We start from the raw sequence: 19,348 nt of genomic DNA, 5'->3' as shown, positions 1-19,348 counted from the left end.
TTTCCCCGGCGGCTCTGGTTTCCTCCCACTGTTCAAAACACACCAGGTGGATTCATGGGCCAAAATGGCTTGTTACCATGGTGAATGTCTAAATTTAAATTTTAAAAACTTAAAATCTTAAATTTCAGAGACTAAGACGCCAGCTGGATTTGCCATGACCATACAAGGTGTACATGTGCTGGATTTGCCATGACCATACAAGGTGTACATGTGCTGGATTTGCCATGACCATACAAGGTGTACATGTGCTGGATTTGCCATGACCATACAAGGTGTACATGTGCTGGATTTGCCATGACCATACAAGGTGTACATGTGCTGGATTTGCCATGACCATACAAGGTGTACATGTGCTGGATTTGCCATGACCATACAAGGTGTACATGTGCTGGATTTGCCATGACCATACAAGGTGTACATGTGCTGGATTTGCCATGACCATACAAGGTGTACATGTGCTGGATTTGCCATGACCATACAAGGTGTACATGTGCTGGATTTGCCATGACCATACAAGGTGTACATGTGCTGGATTTGCCATGACCATACAAGGTGTACATGTGCTGGATTTGCCATGACCATACAAGGTGTACATGTGCTGGATTTGCCATGACCATACAAGGTGTACATGTGCTGGATTTGCCATGACCATACAAGGTGTACATGTGCTGGATTTGCCATGACCATACAAGGTGTACATGTGCTGGATTTGCCATGACCATACAAGGTGTACATGTGCTGGATTTGCCATGACCATACAAGGTGTACATGTGCTGGATTTGCCATGACCATACAAGGTGTACATGTGCTGGATTTGCCATGACCATACAAGGTGTACATGTGTCCTCTGCTGGTGACCAGGAGAATGCAGGTTGTGGGATCAAGCAGAATGTAAAACAGTTCTGATTTGTACAGCAATGACCAATTCTAGAGCTGGAGACCAATAGCTGGTCCACAGTGAGCAGGACCAAGTGCATGCAGTGTTCAGGTCACTCACTGCATTGATTTAGAGTTCAAAAATCCACCAACAGGGAAAGCCTTTTATTTGCACAAGTGTTGTGACTTAGCCAAGAGCGTTGATAAAGTGGTTGAATCAGCATGGCACACCCTCCCACTTCACTAGATTCAAGCAGCAGATAGGAAAATATTAGTTCCAGGCCGCATTCATCAACCTTTTGCATGAACCAGGAGTGGACGTGCATTCATTCCTTCAAATTTCCTCGAGTTTGAAAAAAATAACCCTTCCCCCTGCCCAATGTTACATTGACTCCGACCTCCAGTAACTGTGACCATCCTATCAGATCAATGTTTAGCTGAGGCCTTGTAATCAGTGCTGCAGTACTACAGGTGTGGTTGCAGGGATTAAGTTCACTGTTTTGGTTTTAAACTACAGGTACACAATCCTTTATCTGGACATTTAAAATCCAGAAAGCTCCAAAAATTTTTTAAAAAACAGCATTTTTTTTTCTTGGTGCTGGTACAATGGAGGGAGGGGGAGGGAAGAGAGAGAGAAGCGCAACTAGGTTGGGCGGAGGGAGAGACGGCAGTGCAACTCGGGTGGGCAGTGGGGGGAAGAGACGGCAGCGCGACTTGGGTGAGTGAGGGGGCGAGAGACGTCAGCGCAACTGGAAGGGGTGGATTCGGCAGCACAATTTGGGTGGGCTTAAGTTTGGGGCAGCTGGCATTTGTTCTGAAATCCGGAAAAATCCAAAATTCGGAACAGTGTCCCCCAAGTATTCCAGATAAAGGATTGTGTACCTGTATCACATTGCAACTGGGAGATGCACAAATTCAAATAAATAACCAGCAGCGAACGAACACAGGACATTTATCCAACCTATTAATGTCCACAGGAATTGGGAGGAATCTGCCAGCTGCATCTTGGTCTAAATTGACATGGGCCACTGGCCACACAACGAGGTTTGATCTCCCACGAGCTCGGGCTGCCGATGGTTTGAACTGAACTGGAGAGAATGGCTGCAGAGGCAGTGAGGAGCGCTGGAGGCAAATCCATGGACACCAATGCTGAAGGAGGTCCCTTTTGTTTTTCCCTGACTGTAAGAGGCTATTTCTGCTGACGGTGAATCTTTGCCAGTTTTCCAGCAGACTAAATGCAATTTTGTGTAATAATACATTTAGAGCACCACAGTTCATGTCACAGTTGGCACAATGCTGTTACAGCATCAGCGATTGGGACTAAGGTTTGAATCCCACGCTGTAAGGAGTTTGCACGTTCTCCCTGTATCTGCATGGATTATCCCCAGGGGCTCCAATTTCCTCCCACCATTCAATTGGGCGGCACGGACTCATGAGCTGAAAAGGCCTGTTACCGTGCTGTATGTCCAACTTTTAAAATTACATCTGTTTTATCATATGACAAAAGAATCTTGAATTTTCCTGGAAAAAGGTTACCTTGAGTCAACATTCAGAACTTCAAATCGCCCACTGTTCCTTGGACCCAAGCAAATAGAAATTAATGGAAATAAAACACCACCTTAAACAGTAAAGTCCAAAGGGCCCAATGAAAACAATTGAGGACAAACCCTTCTCCATTGGAGGGTATAGGAAAGATTCCTAGGCCAGTGCAAATTTTGCAATGACAGAGTATTTGAGTTATGGCGAACCTCTTGGATTCTTGGACCAGGACCAAAGAACAGTGATCTTCGTTCTGCAAGGAAAGAGGGACGTTCACTGATCATGTTGGCCTTTCCAGTCTAACATCCATTTCCATTCAGCAAATGTAGGAGTCCATACTGTGGGTAGCAAGATTTGGAGATCGTTCAGGCAGAACTAGTGCAATAACTAGTGTTAATACTTGAACAAAAATTGTTCAGAATGTACCACCATATCTTTGTTTTTAACATCACAAACTTAAAAAGGCAAAGCACAAAGACAAGAACAGCAGAACCACAACATCTGCTCCCCAGAGCCTCCTTGGACAGAGAGCATTGGAATGTAGTTGTAGTGGCCCAGCCCCAGAGGAAGAATGTCATTAAGATGGAAAAGGTGCAGAAAACATTCCACCCTTTCGACTCTGGCCGTTCTTAACCTTTCATAATATATACTCGGGGTGTGGGGTCAAACCAGCAGGTGGTTGGGTACAAAACCAGTCCTGGAAAATGGGGACGAAGTAAATGCACTTGTGGTAGTCCCTGAAAACCAAAGAGTCCAAAGAGTTAAGGGTGAGGAACCAGGGACCTTTCCCTGCAGCACATGTGGCTGAGGTGTTCACCTTGGGTTTGTAAAATCATGAAAGGTGAACTGTCAGTCTATTTCCCCAGGGTAGAGAGTCTAAACTAGAAAGCAGATTTAAAAGAGAAAATTTTAAAACAGGATCTATGGGGAAAATGGTAGAGGCAGGGGCAGTTATAACATTTAAAAGGTATTTGAATAGGTACATTGATAGGAAATTGGAGGGAAATGGGCCAAGCACCAGCAAACAAGGCCAACTCAGATATGCAGCATAGATGTTGGGCCAAAAGACCAGTTTCCATGACAACTGATGGATCATTGGGCAGCCCAATACCATCCAAAGCCCAGATGACACGTCACATACCTCAAGCATCATTTCCTTCCTCTGCTGGTGACCGCAGTGTGCATCTACAAAATGTGCTGCAGTTACTTATCCAAACCCCTCCAGGAACTCCCTAACCCACACCCACCAGGCACGTTCATGGACACATCTACCAGATTATGAGAGACTTATGGACAGCCAGCACCTTTTTCCCAGGGCAGTAGCAACAAAGGACATTTGTACAAAGTGAAAAGAGGGAAGTTTAGGGGAGACATCAGGGGCTTGGTTTTTTTTTTAAATGCAGAGAGTTGTGGGGGCCTGTAATGCCTAGCTGGGGATGGTGTTGGAGGCTGAAACATTAGGGGCATTTAAGAGACTCAAGTACATGGATGGAAGAAAAATAGAGGGTTACAGGGTAGGGAGGGTTTAGTATCTTTTTTAGGGAATACATGGGTCGGCTGCTGTACTGCATTGTGCTGCAGTGTTCCATGCTCTATCACTCCCTGCAGGTTCCCCTCCAAATTTCAGTCCCAACACTGAACTGGGACTTCTTCGCCACTGGATCCAAACCCTGAAACTCCAGCCAAGTGGATTAAATGACTGTGGGAGCAGAGATTCAAATGCAACAGATCACCATCGGGTGGCTCAGTGATGTGAAATAACTCACCAAACGCCCAGGCGCCTGTTCAAAATATATGAAGTGTTGCTGGGAATCAGTCAAGGTTTCATGTGCAGGAAACGGATTGTACTGTAGTTTAGAACAAGGCGATTCAGCAAGTCCATATATTGTGTCAATAAACAGAGGTTACTGGGCAGAATGAGAACTTTCTGGCTATTTCCTCCAATCAGCATCAAGAACTAATCACTACCTGAGAGGTTCAAATTAGCAGTCACATTTCCTGGCCCACCTCCTCAGGGTGAAGTTAAAAACACACACAGTGCTGGAGAGAGTCCTTTATGAAAAGCAAAGGCAGAGATACCTTTTCTACATAAAGGAAATGGTTTGACTTGCTGAGTGTTTTTACTTCAGAATTCTGTGCTTTACCTTCTCAGGGTGAAGGTCACATTTAGAATTTCATGACCCAAGATGCAACTTTTATCAAATTTTATTAATACAGTATAAAATCATATACAAAATAGAAATTCCTTCGAAGGGTTAATGCTCACGCTAAATGTGGACAGTGCCCAACTAACCCATATCAATGTTACTGAGTACTGCAGCAAACCTCCCACAATACCATCAATGACCAACTCCAAAGGCAAAGGTACAATCCTTCCCCTCTAAATAGCTCCCCAGTTAGGATTGTGCCAAGCGTTGGACTGAATGACAGTGGGTTGGAGATAAGCTACGTTGATCACCAAAAGGTCCATGGTTGAAAAGGGGGTCCACAGGTTTCAATGTTCCAGCCCAAAGTAGCTTAAAAATGGGACATGTGTACAAATCTTTAATGCAGTCAATCTGGCAAAATATCTGCCAGGTTACTGTTTCTCAGCACCCAAATGAAAACAAACCTGGACCCAACTTGCAGCAAGAAGTCTGATTAGTATCGAGTTCAGAAATATCATCGTTGAATTCATTGAGGTACACATTGTACACATCTTTAATGCCTGTCCTTCACTGATGAGCAAGTCAATCCTCAGGGCAGACGATTACCACATACCTGGAGGATCATTAGTACCTTATTAACAACATGAAAGGGCCATCCAATTTGCCATCATTAATCTAACTCCCTGGTTCCTACTCCCCCCCACCTCCCGCCCATTCACAGGGCAAGAGCAAGTTTCATCCCTGCCAACCAGCAAATCAGCCTCACAAAATTTAACATTGTAAACATTCAAAAGCTTCCGAAGAACCCAACTCTTCAACAAGGCAGCCTGCATGAGGTAAACAAGAGGCGGCAGATGCCGACATTAGCTCTGGATGTTGTCCACACGTGATCTACAGCAGCAGTGGGGTCTGCTCACCCATTGACTGGGGTCTGACAAAGAACTGCTTGAAGGTAGTCAGTGCGTTCCTCACCCGATCCTGGAGGGGTGGAGTGTGATGACTGGGGTCCAAGATGTTGGTCTCGCGGCGTTGCCGGTCATGCCTCCAGGTCCTGTATGGGTGTGGCGGAAAGACTGGCCGGTCCTTCTCGCGTGTGAACTGGAAGGCCATCCCACTCACCGCCAGGATCAGCCACATTGCCATCAGGATGTAGTCTGGTCACGTTTAAACACAAGCAGGAGAAAGATCACATCAAAGCTTTGTGTATTGATCAATTTACAATTGTATCACTGCAACCTCAAACTTTGGCCTCTCTAAGGCCATTCTATCCATCACAAGTATCCTAGTTTTCTAAAAAGTTCAATTTAATCTCCTTCCATGCAGCCCTCTTCCTGTTAATCAGGGGTGCTCAACGGGAGGGTACAGCCAGCCCAGTGGCACTTGACAGGAGGCCAGTCAGCCCTTCTCATTTGCCATTTGAATGGTGCCCACCAAGGTACAACAACATTTACTCAATCCTTGTGCTTCAATAAAGACCCTTTGGTTTGAAAACCCCAAAGGGCAGCCAGGCACCAACCACCCCTCCGCAGATTCGATCCCACAATGTGTCTAGAACAGTGGTTCTCAACCTTATTCTTTCCACTCACATCCCACCTCAAGTAATCGCTTACTAACCATAGAACATCTATGCTTAGAATGTTGTGGTTAGTAAGGGATTACTTATGGTTGTACGTGAGTAGAAAGAAAAAGGTTGAGAATTACTGGTCTCAGACCCTGAGCCCAACCAAACTCTGGCATTTATGGTCAGTGCTGGAAATGGGGAACAGTGACTGGTCTTTCAGCTGCACCTTTGAAGTTATCTGCTTAAAGTCTCCTCAAGATAAAGCCCCACCATATCTTTTGACACCATGCTCCAGGTAGAAGTACTTTCACAACATCTGTTGACATTTGAAGGAGACCCTCCAATGTACCAGGTGCTAGTTACAAATCCATGCTGTGCACATCAGAGATTGATAAACATCTCTCATCCAATGACTGGTTTTCACATCCACCCCTGCACAACCTTCTTGGAATCATGTTTATTCGAGCTGGGAATCTGGTAAAGTTGGACTCCAGTTTACCCAAGGTTCACACCAGGCTATTCCCCACTTACTTCATCCAGAAGATGGTGACAGGTGGTCACCCCAGATGTGCACATCTCTCTGGAGCAGAGTCTTACACCAACAGCTGTCCTATCCAAGTGGTGCCCAACATCTGGTTTGATCTCTCAAACTTCTCCCTCTGCATGCCACTCATTGGTGGCCCAGCCTCCAGTTTATCATAGCATCTCCTCCAATCACAAGGAAGGGCATTTGTCTCAACTCTCCCACAGTTGGAATTAGTTTACTCCTAAATAAATGGCCTGCTTTCACGCAGACCCGTGTAAGGGTTGCGACTTTTTTTGGTTATAGCCCCCCCCAGGGCTCTGCTCAAAATTTATGGGCCCCCTTCCATGTGAAGGTCAAGTTTTGGTTTCTTCAGTACTTCTTTCCTACTGACTACATTAAAAAAATATATTTATGCTAGATGAGGAGAAAACAAGGCTGTTATTTAAATGTGCAGTAGCCCCAGGGATTCTGGAGGGCCCCCATTAAGAGTGGCTGCATTAGAGAGGGGAGTGGGCAGGGAAATGTAGACCACATTTTCATACTGCTATTAATCCCACAAACATCTACCCACAACTTCCACGGATCTCAGATCATTTTATCCGATATTACTTCATCCAGAACTCACCATTTCTCTGGAAAGGCACATTGGTGTAGGCAGCTTTGAAGTTATCATCCAGTGCTCGCTTGAGAATGTTGAGTGTGATGTAGGCAAGGCTAGTGTACACGTAGGTATGGATTCCAAGAACTACTGTGTAGGAGCCAACAAGCCCGCAAGCTGTGATATTCAACTGAAAACAAGTATCATTACCAATTTATAAACCTATCAAGTGTCAAGACATTCAGTCCACACTACAATTTGTCCTGTATCCATTGTAACTACCGTTTATATGTGTGTTATAGTCAAATTTTATGAACCAATTTTTTTTTATACAAGGACAAAATTTAGGTTTGGTGGGGGGGGGGGGGGAAGGACTATTACACATGTTACTTTTGAACCCGGTAAGTGCTTGTGTTGTTCGAGGCATCGGGAGCTTGGATGGCTGGGGATCAACAGTCAGGAGCTCAGACACTGGATGGGCAGGCAGCCACGGTGACGGTTCACAGTCGGTGTGTTGGGTGCTCAGATGGGTGGGTGGCCAAGGCGAGGATCCACAGTCAGGAGCTCAGATGGGCAGGCAGTTGAGGCATCGGGATGAGTGGGCGGCTGAGGCAAAGGTCTGCAGTTGAGGTGCGAGAACTCCAGTGGGTGGCTGGCCAGGGCCACAAATTGGTGCCCATGGGGTGGGGGGGGGGGGGGGGGGGGGAGGGAATTGTCTTTTAAACACAAAATATGGAACATATTTTAGGGCCAAAAATAGAGGGTTAACTTTTACACAGTATCAACTATTACACGATTATATACAGTACGTCCTATGAAACACCTACCCGTCTCAACACTCCTCTACAGTTGGCACCGTCTGCCCATGACCCACCCCCCCCCCCCCACCCTCTGGGACTAATCATCACCTCCAACCCGTTCATCACTCCTCTTTACACTGGCTGCCTTTCTTCTACAGACTGCATCAACTCCATCCTTTTGTCTCTGCAGATGCTGTTCAACCTGCCAGGTTCTCTCAGCAGCTTATTTTCTGCTTGCTATAAAACAGACCTGACTGAGAATTAACCAAAACATTCAATGCATTTTGTCAGATCTCAACAAACAAACATCCCAATTCGGCATTTTGTTGAAAGGATCAGATTGTACCCAACCAAACCCTCCCCAAAATCCAGGCAAGGTTTCCTTCACAGGTCAAATAAAATTCAGGGCATTCCCAGAATGCAATTCAAGTGCCCATTTTCACTCCATGGATTCAGCATTTTCCCCTGGTCTGGTTTTGAAGCTGAGGCAAAAGAGCCCAAGGAATAGGGGACTCACAACTCGTGGACAGTTGTAGAAGAGGAAGGGCATAATCAAAGCCAGGCTGGAAACAGAAACCCAGAAGACAGTGTCGTCCTGGAAGACTTCAATTTTCCCTGAGGAGAAAGGTCAACATTCATCAGCATCAAACTGCTGGTTCATGGATTCTAAAGTTTCTACATTGTGCCCAAAACATTACAGTGACAAGATCAAACTTTCTAATCCGATAAAGGGATCTGAACGCTGCAATTACTCACCCATTGGTGTGAAGGCGATCGTCGAGGAGAAGAGGAAACCAAGCACTAACCCAACGAACAGCATGGAGAAGATGACAGATCCAGACAGCCACCAGCAAGCCACCAGAAGTACTCCACCAACATGGCCCAGGCTGGCAGTCAGTGTCAGAACCACTGGGTGGAGCAAGAGAGACACCAGCTGAGAACAAATCCAGCAAGACAACCGAAGTCAAACATCCATGGACAAGCAAATCGTTGGGCTCCATGGCTGGTGGATGGGCCTCCACTGGCCACCAACACTTAGGTTCAACTCCATTTCATCACACAAGGTTCAACGAACAAGATCATTGCTCATTTTAAGAAAGGACAACCCTCACTTGACCAACGTACCAGAACCCAAGTCTCCCTCAGTGAACAACCACACATTGCTCCAGTCCACACGGAATCTCCAGTGGCTTTCTCGAACTGTTCAACATTCAAACCATGAGGTGTAAGAAAATGAACCAAGTCTTGGAAGCAAGTTGGTGGGAATAGCAGGAGAAACTTCTCTCATTTTATTCATTGCCTTCTCCAATATAACCATATAACCATTTACGGAGCGAAAACAGGCCATGTTGGCCTTTCGAGTCCACACCGGTTCACTGATTTTGTGCACCCTCTTCAGGCATTGGTCCCGGTAGATCTTCATTCATATTTTCTCTTGTCATATATCTCAGGAATTTTACTAAAACGGATCTTGGTTTTTGTTGTGACTGTGGTTTCGGGGCTAGTGTTCTGTGTGCCCTTTCTATTTCCATTCCTTCCTGCATTTCTGGCATTCCCAGGACCTTTGGGATCCATTCTTTTATAAATTCTTTCATATCTTTGCCTTCTTCATCTTCCTTAAGGCCCACTATTTTTATATTGTTTCTCCTACTATAATTTTCCATTATCTCCATCTTCTGAGCTAACAGCTCCTGTTTCTTTAACTTTTTTTATCACTTTCTTCCAATTTTCTTTTTAAATCGTTCACTTCCATATCTACCGCCATTACTCATTCTTCCATATTTTCTAATTTTTTTCCCTACATCTGTTATTTTACTCACTTTTTCTTCTCTACTTTTCATTTTTCTTTTTATTTCATTAAATTCTAGTGTCAGCCATTCTCTTAATGCTTTCATATTTTCTTGAATTTTTTTTAAATCTATGTACTGTCCATTCATTTTACCTCCTATTCCTCTGTGCAGGGCTTGGTGTTGTTCTTCTTCTGTGTCTGCTCTTGGGTTTGTGTCTTCTATTTCTCTTCCATGTATCTGTGTCTCTTCTGACTTTCTTGTTGAGCTGCTTGTCTCAGTTTGTTGGGTATTTTTTTTTCCCCATGGAGTCTTGATGTTGGTCCTCTTCTTCTGGGTTGGTTATCTGTTGTGTCTCTAGTTTCCTTTTTTCATTCTCACCCCTCCCGTTCCCGTTGTTTTCTTTATCTTCCAGCTGGGAGCCCTGCTGTCGGGTCTCTCTCAGCTGTTCGTGCTGTGGAGTTTCACTCCACAGCTGGTCCCCCCCTTCCGTCGGTGTTGTCTTTGTCATGCACATCGCGCACTTCTGTTTGGCTCCGTGAGCCATCTTTGCAGTCCTGCGGTGGGTGGGTCATGACCCTGCGGGGTCTCCACTAACCTCGGGGAGTGGGCTCCTCTTTCCACGGCGGGTCCTTGCTTTTTCGTGCAGGTAAGGCCTTCACCTTTCTCTTCCGGCGTTTTTCTTTCTTCTTTTCTTCCCGTTGTTTTTGGCTTTTCTTTTTTAGGTGCCATTTTCTCCACACCTTTATTTTTTTATTTGTTGTGATTTGTGTGTCTGGGGCTTTGTTTTTTCTTCACTTTTTTCCTTCTTTTCTGGAGAGGGCTGGTATTCTACCAGCCACCACTCCATCACGTGACTCCTCACAGCAGGAGAAACTTGAGGAAGGGGAATTCTCAACATGTGGAGCGGGAAAGCAATGACAGAATATCATTAGCTTATTTATCAACCAGGATAGGGTTAAAGCAACAAGCCAGTGAGTGTTAACTCTACTGTCTGTGCAGACAGGTTGTGGCTAGATGAGAGTCACATGTTTCCAGTCACCTCACAAGTAGAGTCCCTCAGAATCCAGAAAATATGCAGAATGATGCTGTGATGGTTGTGCATAGAATACATAAAGGCTCATAGGTGCAGCCACAGAGGTGGGATTAGGCCATTCAGCCCATCAAATCTGTCCTTCCATTCCATCATAGCCAATTTCATCCCAATTCTGCTGCCTTCTTCCCATAATCTTCAATTCCTTTCCAAATCAAGGGCCTCTCTATCTTACGCAGCACGGTTAGTGTAGTGAAGCTGTTACAGTGCCAGTGATCCAACTTCCAATCCCACGCTGCCTGTGAAGAGTTTGCAAGTTCTCTCCATGAGTTTCCTCCAGGTGCTCCCCCCCTTCAAAACTCACGGGGTTGTAGGTTAATTTGTGTAATTCATTGGCTTGGGTTAAAACAACTGGCTTTGGCTTCTACTGCGCTGCAAATATTATTTTAAATTAAATCTACCCAATAATGGCCTCCACATCTGCAGCAATAAATTCCATAGATTCACCACCTTCTAGATCAGATGAGGAAGAATTTCTTCATTCAAAGGGACATTTTTGTTTTTTGAAATTGCGCCTTTGCTCCCAGAATCTCTCCACCGAGAAACATCTTCTCCACATCCACTCCATCCAGATGTGCATCATCAGTACCCCCCCACCCCCCCCAGAGGACCAGGTGTAAGGCAGTCAGTTGTCATTATCTGGAATTCAGTTCCCAAAGGGAATCAATGCTGTTGCTGCATTCAAGGGAATGGATGAGGAAGTATGGAGAGAGGATCCTGGCTTGGAGAGTAGGTCACGATGACCACTCACTCAATTGTTCCTCAGGGTTAAGAACAAGAACAGGACCTCCCATTGGTGGAGGGTTTGAATATTTTTGACTAGGTCAGGAGGATTCAGTAAGGGTCAAGAATCTTTGGAATCCTCTGCATAGATCTGTGGAGGTTCAGTTCTAGAACTGAGACAGAAACCAATCTTCATCCAGAGCTGCATAGAACAGGGATAGCAGGGTTTGGAGCAAGGTTGATCACAATTTTACTAATCAGAGCATCCCAGATAGCCGACCTCTAAAGAAAACCCAATCTATTGAACTAGTTCAGAATGCCAGGGGTGTGCACCCTGTTGTAGCAGGGGTTCGATCCCAAGCATGGCAGACATCAATGCAAGTCACAACCACTTATCACTGCTCCCTTTGGGCAGAAGGTACAGAAACTCGAAAACCAGGTCCTTGAGGCTCAAGAACACTTTCCATCAGTTATCAGACCATCCATAAAATAATGACCCATCCTGCAATCTGGCCACACAACACAAAACGAAGTCTCCATCCATCCTCCAGCCCAATGCAAACATCAATTGGGGACTACTCCCACAAAAGGACTGTCTACACCAGTCATTCTCAACCTTTTATAGCTATGTTTCCCCAAGGACTGCTCAACGTTTATGGGGCCCCCTTCCCCGTGAAGCAGATAGGTTTTGGTTTCTTCTGGACTTCTTTCCTACTGACAACACTAAAACAGTGATTGGGACCAGGGTTCGAATCCCACGCTGTCTGTATGTTCAACCCATGTCCAGGGCTTGTTTCTTCCCATTGTTCAAAACGAAACGGGGTTGAAGGTTAATTGGGCAGCAAGGGCCAAAAAAGGCCTGTTACTGTGCTGAAAACCAGGCTTTTGCTTAAATGTGCTGAGGTCCCTGTTGAAAATGGAAGGGTCTACACTACAGCAAATCACTTTTTGCACGAGGATTACTGTGAATATTATTAATCTTCTGCATTGGTCTCTCAATTTGGATTAAATTGGTTTATTATTTTTAAAAAAGCAACTGTTCCGCTGCAGCAAGCTATGTCAGTGTACATGTACAATGTGTAGGACAATCACCATGTATCACTACGTGGTACCCCCACGTGCTCCAACTTCTGCATCCCATAGCCAGTAGGCTCATCAGCTACCCAATTACCCCTTCATGGAGGCAACAGTGGGAGAGGTAGCACAGAGTCGATGAGATGCATGGAAAAAGTAGATCCTGAACACTGTGGAGAAGAACAAGTTGCGATGGACCAAACTGCCAACTTTGTAATAACGAGTTGCCCAAAGCTTTGCTGCCATCTTTTGGGTTGTTTGTCATTTCATGGAGATTGAGGCGATTAAAAAAAAAAACCCACCTGGGTTCATGACCAACTGGAATTTGTTTTGTGTTATTCAGGCATGTCGCTCCCTACAAGTACAACAGGTAGTGCAAGTAAAGCAAGGGTGTAGCCTTACAGTCAAAACAGTGCAAAGGCAGCACCATTTTAGTATCAAGTAGTCTTTCCTGTAGACCAATAACAGTGAGAAGCAGCTGTCCTTGAATCTGGACAAGTCAGGAATGTGATGGATTTTCTCCACTCCAGTGTAACACCAACAGCAACTCAAGTTCAATACCATCAGGCCCAAGCCTCCTGTGAACTGGCGCCCCATGCATGCTCCTTTCCAATACAGCACAGTGGATCCCATCCACAAGAACACACTCTACAGTTACTCACCACGGCTATTCTAACAGTACCTAAACCCATCACTTCTACCATGAAAGACAGTGTTGAGGATCATTGTTTATACACCATCCTGGATAGATGTTTGCGTAGTTGGGGGAATTGAGAGTTATGGGGGAATGGGCAGGCAAGTGGAGCAGAGTCCACAGCTAGATCAGCTACGATCTCATTGAATGGCAGAGCAGGCTCGAGGGGCCATCCTACTCCTATTGCTTATGAATGCAACAATTCAGATGATCAAAGAACAAACTGACCAAAACAGTTTCAAAGAGAAGCATAAACTCACCTCAGATCAGTGCAGGTGAATAAACACATTCCATTTTTATTTTTAAAAAAATTTAGACATACAGCACAGTAACAGGCTCTTCCGGCCCATGACCCCATGCCACCCAATTAACCTACAATCCCTGGTATGTTTCAAACAGCGGGAGGAAACTGGAGCCCCTGGGAAAAACCCATGCAGACACAAGGAGAACAATACAGGATTCAAACCCCAGTCCCGATCGCTGGCAACGTAACAGCTTTGCACAAATTGTGCTGCACTGAAAAATGTATATTTTAGCCAAATTCATGTTCATTGAACAGCACTGAGAGTTCTCAGACTTACCATCATATCCCAGCGATGATGTTCTCACCAGGAGAATGAAGGACACACATCCAAGGATTATGAATCCCATGAAGAAGAATTCTGCAACACCACAAAAAAACTTTGTCACCATGTTTAGAGCAGGATCAGTCTCCCATAAAGTGAAGGCTAATTGGCCACACAACTCACCAGTTTTTAGGTACCTGTGCCCAAAGAAGCAAATGAACAATCCAAGTAGTCCAACAACAGCAAAAAATATTCTGGTCCACTTGCTTCCTAAAAGAAAAGGCATCCATTGATGAACAATAATCTTGGGACCATTATGAGGAGTGTGGGACTCTAGAAAGTTCCTAAAAGCAGGAGTCAGCTGGAGGCGAGTGTCTTTAAAAAGCAAGTTAAGGGTTGAGCAGACAGTGATTGGTGGGAGGAGAAATTAAGATAGGGGTAGTGACAAATAAAAAGAGGGTGAGCTCAAGAGAAGCACCCAATGGAGAAGGACCAGTGAGTGAGTGGCTCAGGGCGGGAGTGGGAATTAGAGGCTTTGGCTCATGAGGCTTCGGAGGCTGAGGATGTACTGGATTCCAAAACGACAAGATCTTTGAATTTAATTAGGAAGAGTTAATGGACTCAGTACCTTAGGCAGTCAAATGCTCTGATTGCAGGATGTGAGAAATAATTATACTTGATGACTGCAATGGTAAAAGATGCATCCAGCTGCAGCTCCTGGGAGAGTATATTAAGCAACTGGATGAACTCAGGATCATTCAGGAAGCAGAGATAGAGAGGAGCTTCAGGGAGACAGTTGTCAGGCGACAGGCAACTGGATGACTGTTAGGAGAGGGAAATCAGAATCTATTGTCATGAACAAGTCCTGAAATTCAGTGTTTGCAGCAGCGTCCCAGAGAAAACGTTCATTATAACCATCTTACAACATCAGTATAAATAAAAACTAGTGCACGAAAATTAAGGCAGTGTCTTTGGTTCATTGATTGTTCAGGAATCTGATGTTGGAGAGGAGGAAGCCGTCCTTGTGCTGTTGAGTGCTCATTTTTAGGCTCCTGTACCTTTTCCCCCCAATGGTCAGAGTGAAGAGGACCTGGTTTGGGTGGTGGGGGTCTTAGAGGCTGCTTTTTTCATATGTTAGATCTAGGAAGCAGGGAACAGGAAGGGCTCAGGAAGGAGCTTAAGAAAGGACTTATGCGAGCTGGAAGGGAGCATGAGAAGGCCTTGGCCTGTAGGATTAAGGAGAACCTCAAGGCGTTTTCTGCATACGTGAGAATGAAGGAGGGGCCACGAAAGGATGCAACGTGTTTGGAGGTGGAGGAGGTCCTAAATGAATGCTTCAGTATTCACAAGAGAAAAGGACCTTGATCAGGGTGAGGTTGAAATTGAACAGGTCTGTGTGGAGATTAAGGAAGAAGAAGTGTTGGATCTTCTTAAAATATCAAGATTGATAAGTCCTTGCAACCAGACACAAAAAGAAATAGCTGTCAGAAATGCAGGAAGGAATGGAAGTAGCTATGATCTTTGAATCCTCTTTGGCCACAGGCAAGGCACCAGACGATTGGAGAATGGGAAATATAGTCCCCTTGTTTAAAAAGGTAATAGGAAGAATCCTGGGAATTATAGAGCGGAGAGTCTTACGTCAGTCGTGTGAAAACTAATGGAGAGGATTCTTAAAGATAGGGATCCATGAGCATTTGGAGAAGTCTAGTCTACTCAAGGATAGTCAGCACGGCTTTGTGAAGGAAAGGCCATGCCTCATGAGTCTAATTGAGTTTTTTGAGGAGGTAACAAAAGAAATTGTTAAGGGCAGGGCGATAGATGTGGTCGACATGGATTTTAATAAGGCATTTGACAAGGTCCCCTATGAGAGACTCATCCAGAAAGTCATGAGGCTCAGGATCAGTGGAACGTTAGCCGTGTGGATAAAACAAATTGGCTTGCAGGAACAAAGCAGAAAGTAGTAATGGAAGGAAAGTATTCTGCCTGGAGGTCAGTGTCTAGTGGAGTGCTGCAGGGATCTGTTCTGGGCCCCCTGCTCTGTTATTTTTATAAATGGTCTGGATGAAGAGGTCGAAGTGACAGTAAGTTTGAAGATGATACGAAGGTTGGAGGAGTTGTGGATGGAGCTGAAGGTTGTTGAAGGTTAAAGGAGGATATAGATAGGAATACAGAGTTGAATTTCAAACTGGAGAAGTGTGAGGTGATGCATTTTGGAAGGACAAACCAGAAGGGTGAGTACAGGGTTAATGGTCGGTTACTTAAGAGTGTGGACAAACAGAGGGACCTTGGGATCCAAATCCATACATTCCTCAAGGTTGTCGCACAGGTTAATAGGATAGTGAACATGGCCTGGGGATGCTGGGATTCATTAATAGGAGGATTGAGTTCGGGGGTAGAGAGGTCATGTTGCAATTCTACAATTCTAAGACCACACTTAAATATCTGCTCTATGAGGCTGTTGCAAAACATCAAATTTCGTGACTTGTTCATGACAAATTCTGATTCTGAAAGTATTGTATTCAGTTCTGGTCACCTCATGATAGGAAGGAGGTAGAAGCTATGGAGAGGGTGCAGAGGAAATTTACCAGACGTTACCTGGATTGGAAAATGTCTTGTTAGGCACAGCTGGGACTTTTGGAGTGTAGAAGGATTTATAAATGCAGAGTTGTAGGTGCCTGGAATGCCTTGCCAGAGTGGTTGTGGAGGCTGGAAAATTAGGGGCATTTAAGAGACTCATACAGGCATATGGATGGAAGAAAAAAAAGGATCAAGAGGTAGGAAAGGTTTAGAATTTTTTTTGGTAGAATATATGGGTTGGCACAACATCAGGGCCTGTACTGTAGAGTTGTGTGTCAATTAAAATTCCATTACTTTTCTCTGAAGCAGCTAGACAGATACCAACAGGTTTATGATCTGACCAGAGTGCTGGGGATTCTCTTGCTCAACACCTGTGGGGCAGCACAGTTTGTATAGCAGTTAGCACAATACCGTTACAATGCCAATGACAGGGGTTCAAATCCAGCACTGTCTGCAAGGAGTTTCTACGTCCTTCCCGTGTCTGCATGGGTTTCCTCTGGGTGCTCCAGTTTCCTCCGTCCGTACCGGTTGTAGGTTAATTGGGTGGCCATGCTGCATGTCTAAATGTAAATACACACCCCACCTGAAATTAACTGTTGGGTTCCACACCATCTCCACAAGGTGAGAACTACCACTCAGGGAGAACAGCAGCAACAACCACAATATCCACTGGATGCTCACTAGCTCTGACCAAGTTTAAAACCTTGATGTTTGACACTGCCACCTAGCTTGTACTCAATCACAAAGCATCAGCTTCTGTGGGAAGCTGAAGCTGGAAGAGTGGAAGAAATGAAGGCATGGTGGAGATTGCTTTGCACAAATGTGCTGCTTTACAACAGCTGCCATCAGAGGTGGGACTGGAAGAATGTTGGTGTCAAAATGTTTGAGACCAAATACTGTCTATTCATGTCCAAATAGGGAGGGAGGCACAGGTTTCAAAACTAAGCTGTTAAGTTTTTTGTAGCAATACGTACTCAGTGTGTAGCAGTTGTCTAGGTGGTCTGTGAAACTACACCCATAGGTGTGAACGAGAGTGTAAGCTGCCGACGTGTTGTACACTGGGTCCTTGACCACAACATTATAAATCACACCTTGGCCACGAATGGAGGAGAGAGTGACTCTGGTCTCATCTTGTGCACCCAGACTAAACAACTGCAATAAAATGTTAAAGTTTATTAGCAGTGGAAAATTAACACAGCTAGCTACAGAGTCTTCAAAGAGCCACAGAGAATGCTGACCATTATCGGCTGGGGTGGTGCTACATGGTTAAACCAGTACAGTAATTAAAGTTTAATTACACAGACATCTGTGATGGATGAGCAGTCAGACCATATTTGCTACTTCCTGCAGCTTTTGCATTCCTGGGCACTTAAATTACCATTCAAGGCAGAGATGCAGCCAGTCAAGCTACATGTAGAAATTTAATAAAGTATTTGACAACATGCCAAACCTCCTTAGACTTCTTAGGAAATAGAGACATTGGTGTGCCTTCAGTTGTCTTAATGACATATCTTAATAAGATGTGGACCTCAAGAACTTGAAAGAACTAACCTTCTCCACTGCTGTTCCATCAATGAAGATATGTCACACTAATTCTAGACTGACAAACAACTTGAGCTTAAGAGCTCCAAGGTAGTTCAATCCAGTTCTACATGGAACAAACCTGGCAGCGAGAAGCCACGTGGAGTGCACGTGGGTTCTAGCTGCCAGATCATTGTGTGACCTGTTGAGGTTCTCCAGCATAGTGTTTTTTTACTTTAACCACAGTGCCTGCAGACTTTCAGGTTTTACTTCCAACACCAGACCTTAACTCCATGTGCTTCTATTTTCTTCACTTCTGCCATCTTCTGGAGAGAGGTGAAGAGGACCTTCTCGGACAGGTCACCCTCTGGGAGAAAATACTGGTAGATGTCATACTGCAGTTGCCTTCTGGATCCTTTCACAACCATGTCACAGAATGGTAGAGCTGCTCCCCTGCAACACAATCATCATTTATCCCCACGTGTACCAAGAGAGGGAAAAACTACCTTTGGCTGCCAAACAAGTTCATTATCATCTGGGTATCATGTAAAACCAGACAAAACAATTATCCAGACCATGGTGCAGACATGTATACAGTAGATATCACATATATACACAAAGATAGCATTAAAAATATATACAAATATTTGGAATGATTTACTGTTACAGGACAAAAAAGGATCATTAATGAACCACATCCTCAGGCCAATGTTTAACCCTTCCCAGTCTCTAGGTCTGGGACCTTTCAAGTTATACCTGTAGCAAAGTGACAATTTCTGTAGAAATTAGGGGAACATTCAACATTGAGAAAAGTCCTAAGTTCACCACCATTGTGGATGTGATTTTTGGGAAACTGACAAGTTGACTGAAAAATAGTGGTAGGTCATCTTTAACAAATCTAATAGAGTTCCTCGAGGAGGCTACTAAGAAGTTTGACGAGGAGGAGGCTATGGATGTTGTTTATATGGACTTTAGTAAGACTTTTGACAAGGCTCTGCATGAAAGGTTCAAGCATTAGGTATTAATGCTGAAGTAGTGAAATGGATTCAACAATGGTTGGATGGGAGATGCCAGAGAGCAGTGGTGGAAAATTGTTTGTCGAATTGGAGGTCGGTGACTAGTGGAGTGCCTCAGGGATTGGTACTGGGTCCATTGTTGTTTGTCTTGTATATTAATGATCTGGAATGATAGGGTAGTAAATTGGATTAGTAAGTTTGCAGATGGTATGAAGATTTGTGGTGTTGTGAACAGTGAAGAAGGTTAACA

The 19,348-nt window shown here is 44.6% G+C and overlaps 1 protein-coding gene across 4 annotated transcripts in view; it reads right to left on the bottom strand.

Annotated features, from left to right (window-relative positions):
• Positions 1-4,604: 4,604 nt before the first annotated feature.
• Positions 4,605-19,348, bottom strand: part of tm7sf3 (transmembrane 7 superfamily member 3) — a 31,117-nt gene continuing 16,373 nt past the window's right edge. For 3 of the 4 annotated variants that reach the window (XM_069904447.1, XM_069904448.1, XM_069904449.1), the window contains exons 5-12: positions 18,367-18,535; positions 17,536-17,713; positions 14,168-14,254; positions 14,000-14,080; positions 8,804-8,956; positions 8,565-8,662; positions 7,275-7,437; positions 4,605-5,716 (exon numbers count right to left, since the gene is read on the bottom strand). In XM_069904447.1, coding sequence (XP_069760548.1) covers positions 5,454-5,716; positions 7,275-7,437; positions 8,565-8,662; positions 8,804-8,956; positions 14,000-14,080; positions 14,168-14,254; positions 17,536-17,713; positions 18,367-18,535 — 1,192 coding nt within the window. In that variant the 3' untranslated portion in view covers positions 4,605-5,453. The remainder of the gene's footprint in view (positions 5,717-7,274; positions 7,438-8,564; positions 8,663-8,803; positions 8,957-13,999; positions 14,081-14,167; positions 14,255-17,535; positions 17,714-18,366; positions 18,536-19,348) is intronic. The other variant, XM_069904450.1, reaches the window with a different exon arrangement.

The sequence above is a fragment of the Narcine bancroftii genome, chromosome 11, assembly GCF_036971445.1.
Source record: "Narcine bancroftii isolate sNarBan1 chromosome 11, sNarBan1.hap1, whole genome shotgun sequence".
NCBI classification, from domain to species: domain Eukaryota; kingdom Metazoa; phylum Chordata; class Chondrichthyes; order Torpediniformes; family Narcinidae; genus Narcine; species Narcine bancroftii.
The sequence above is the reverse complement of the archived record's forward strand: the minus strand, read 5'-3'. Positions and strand labels throughout refer to the sequence as shown.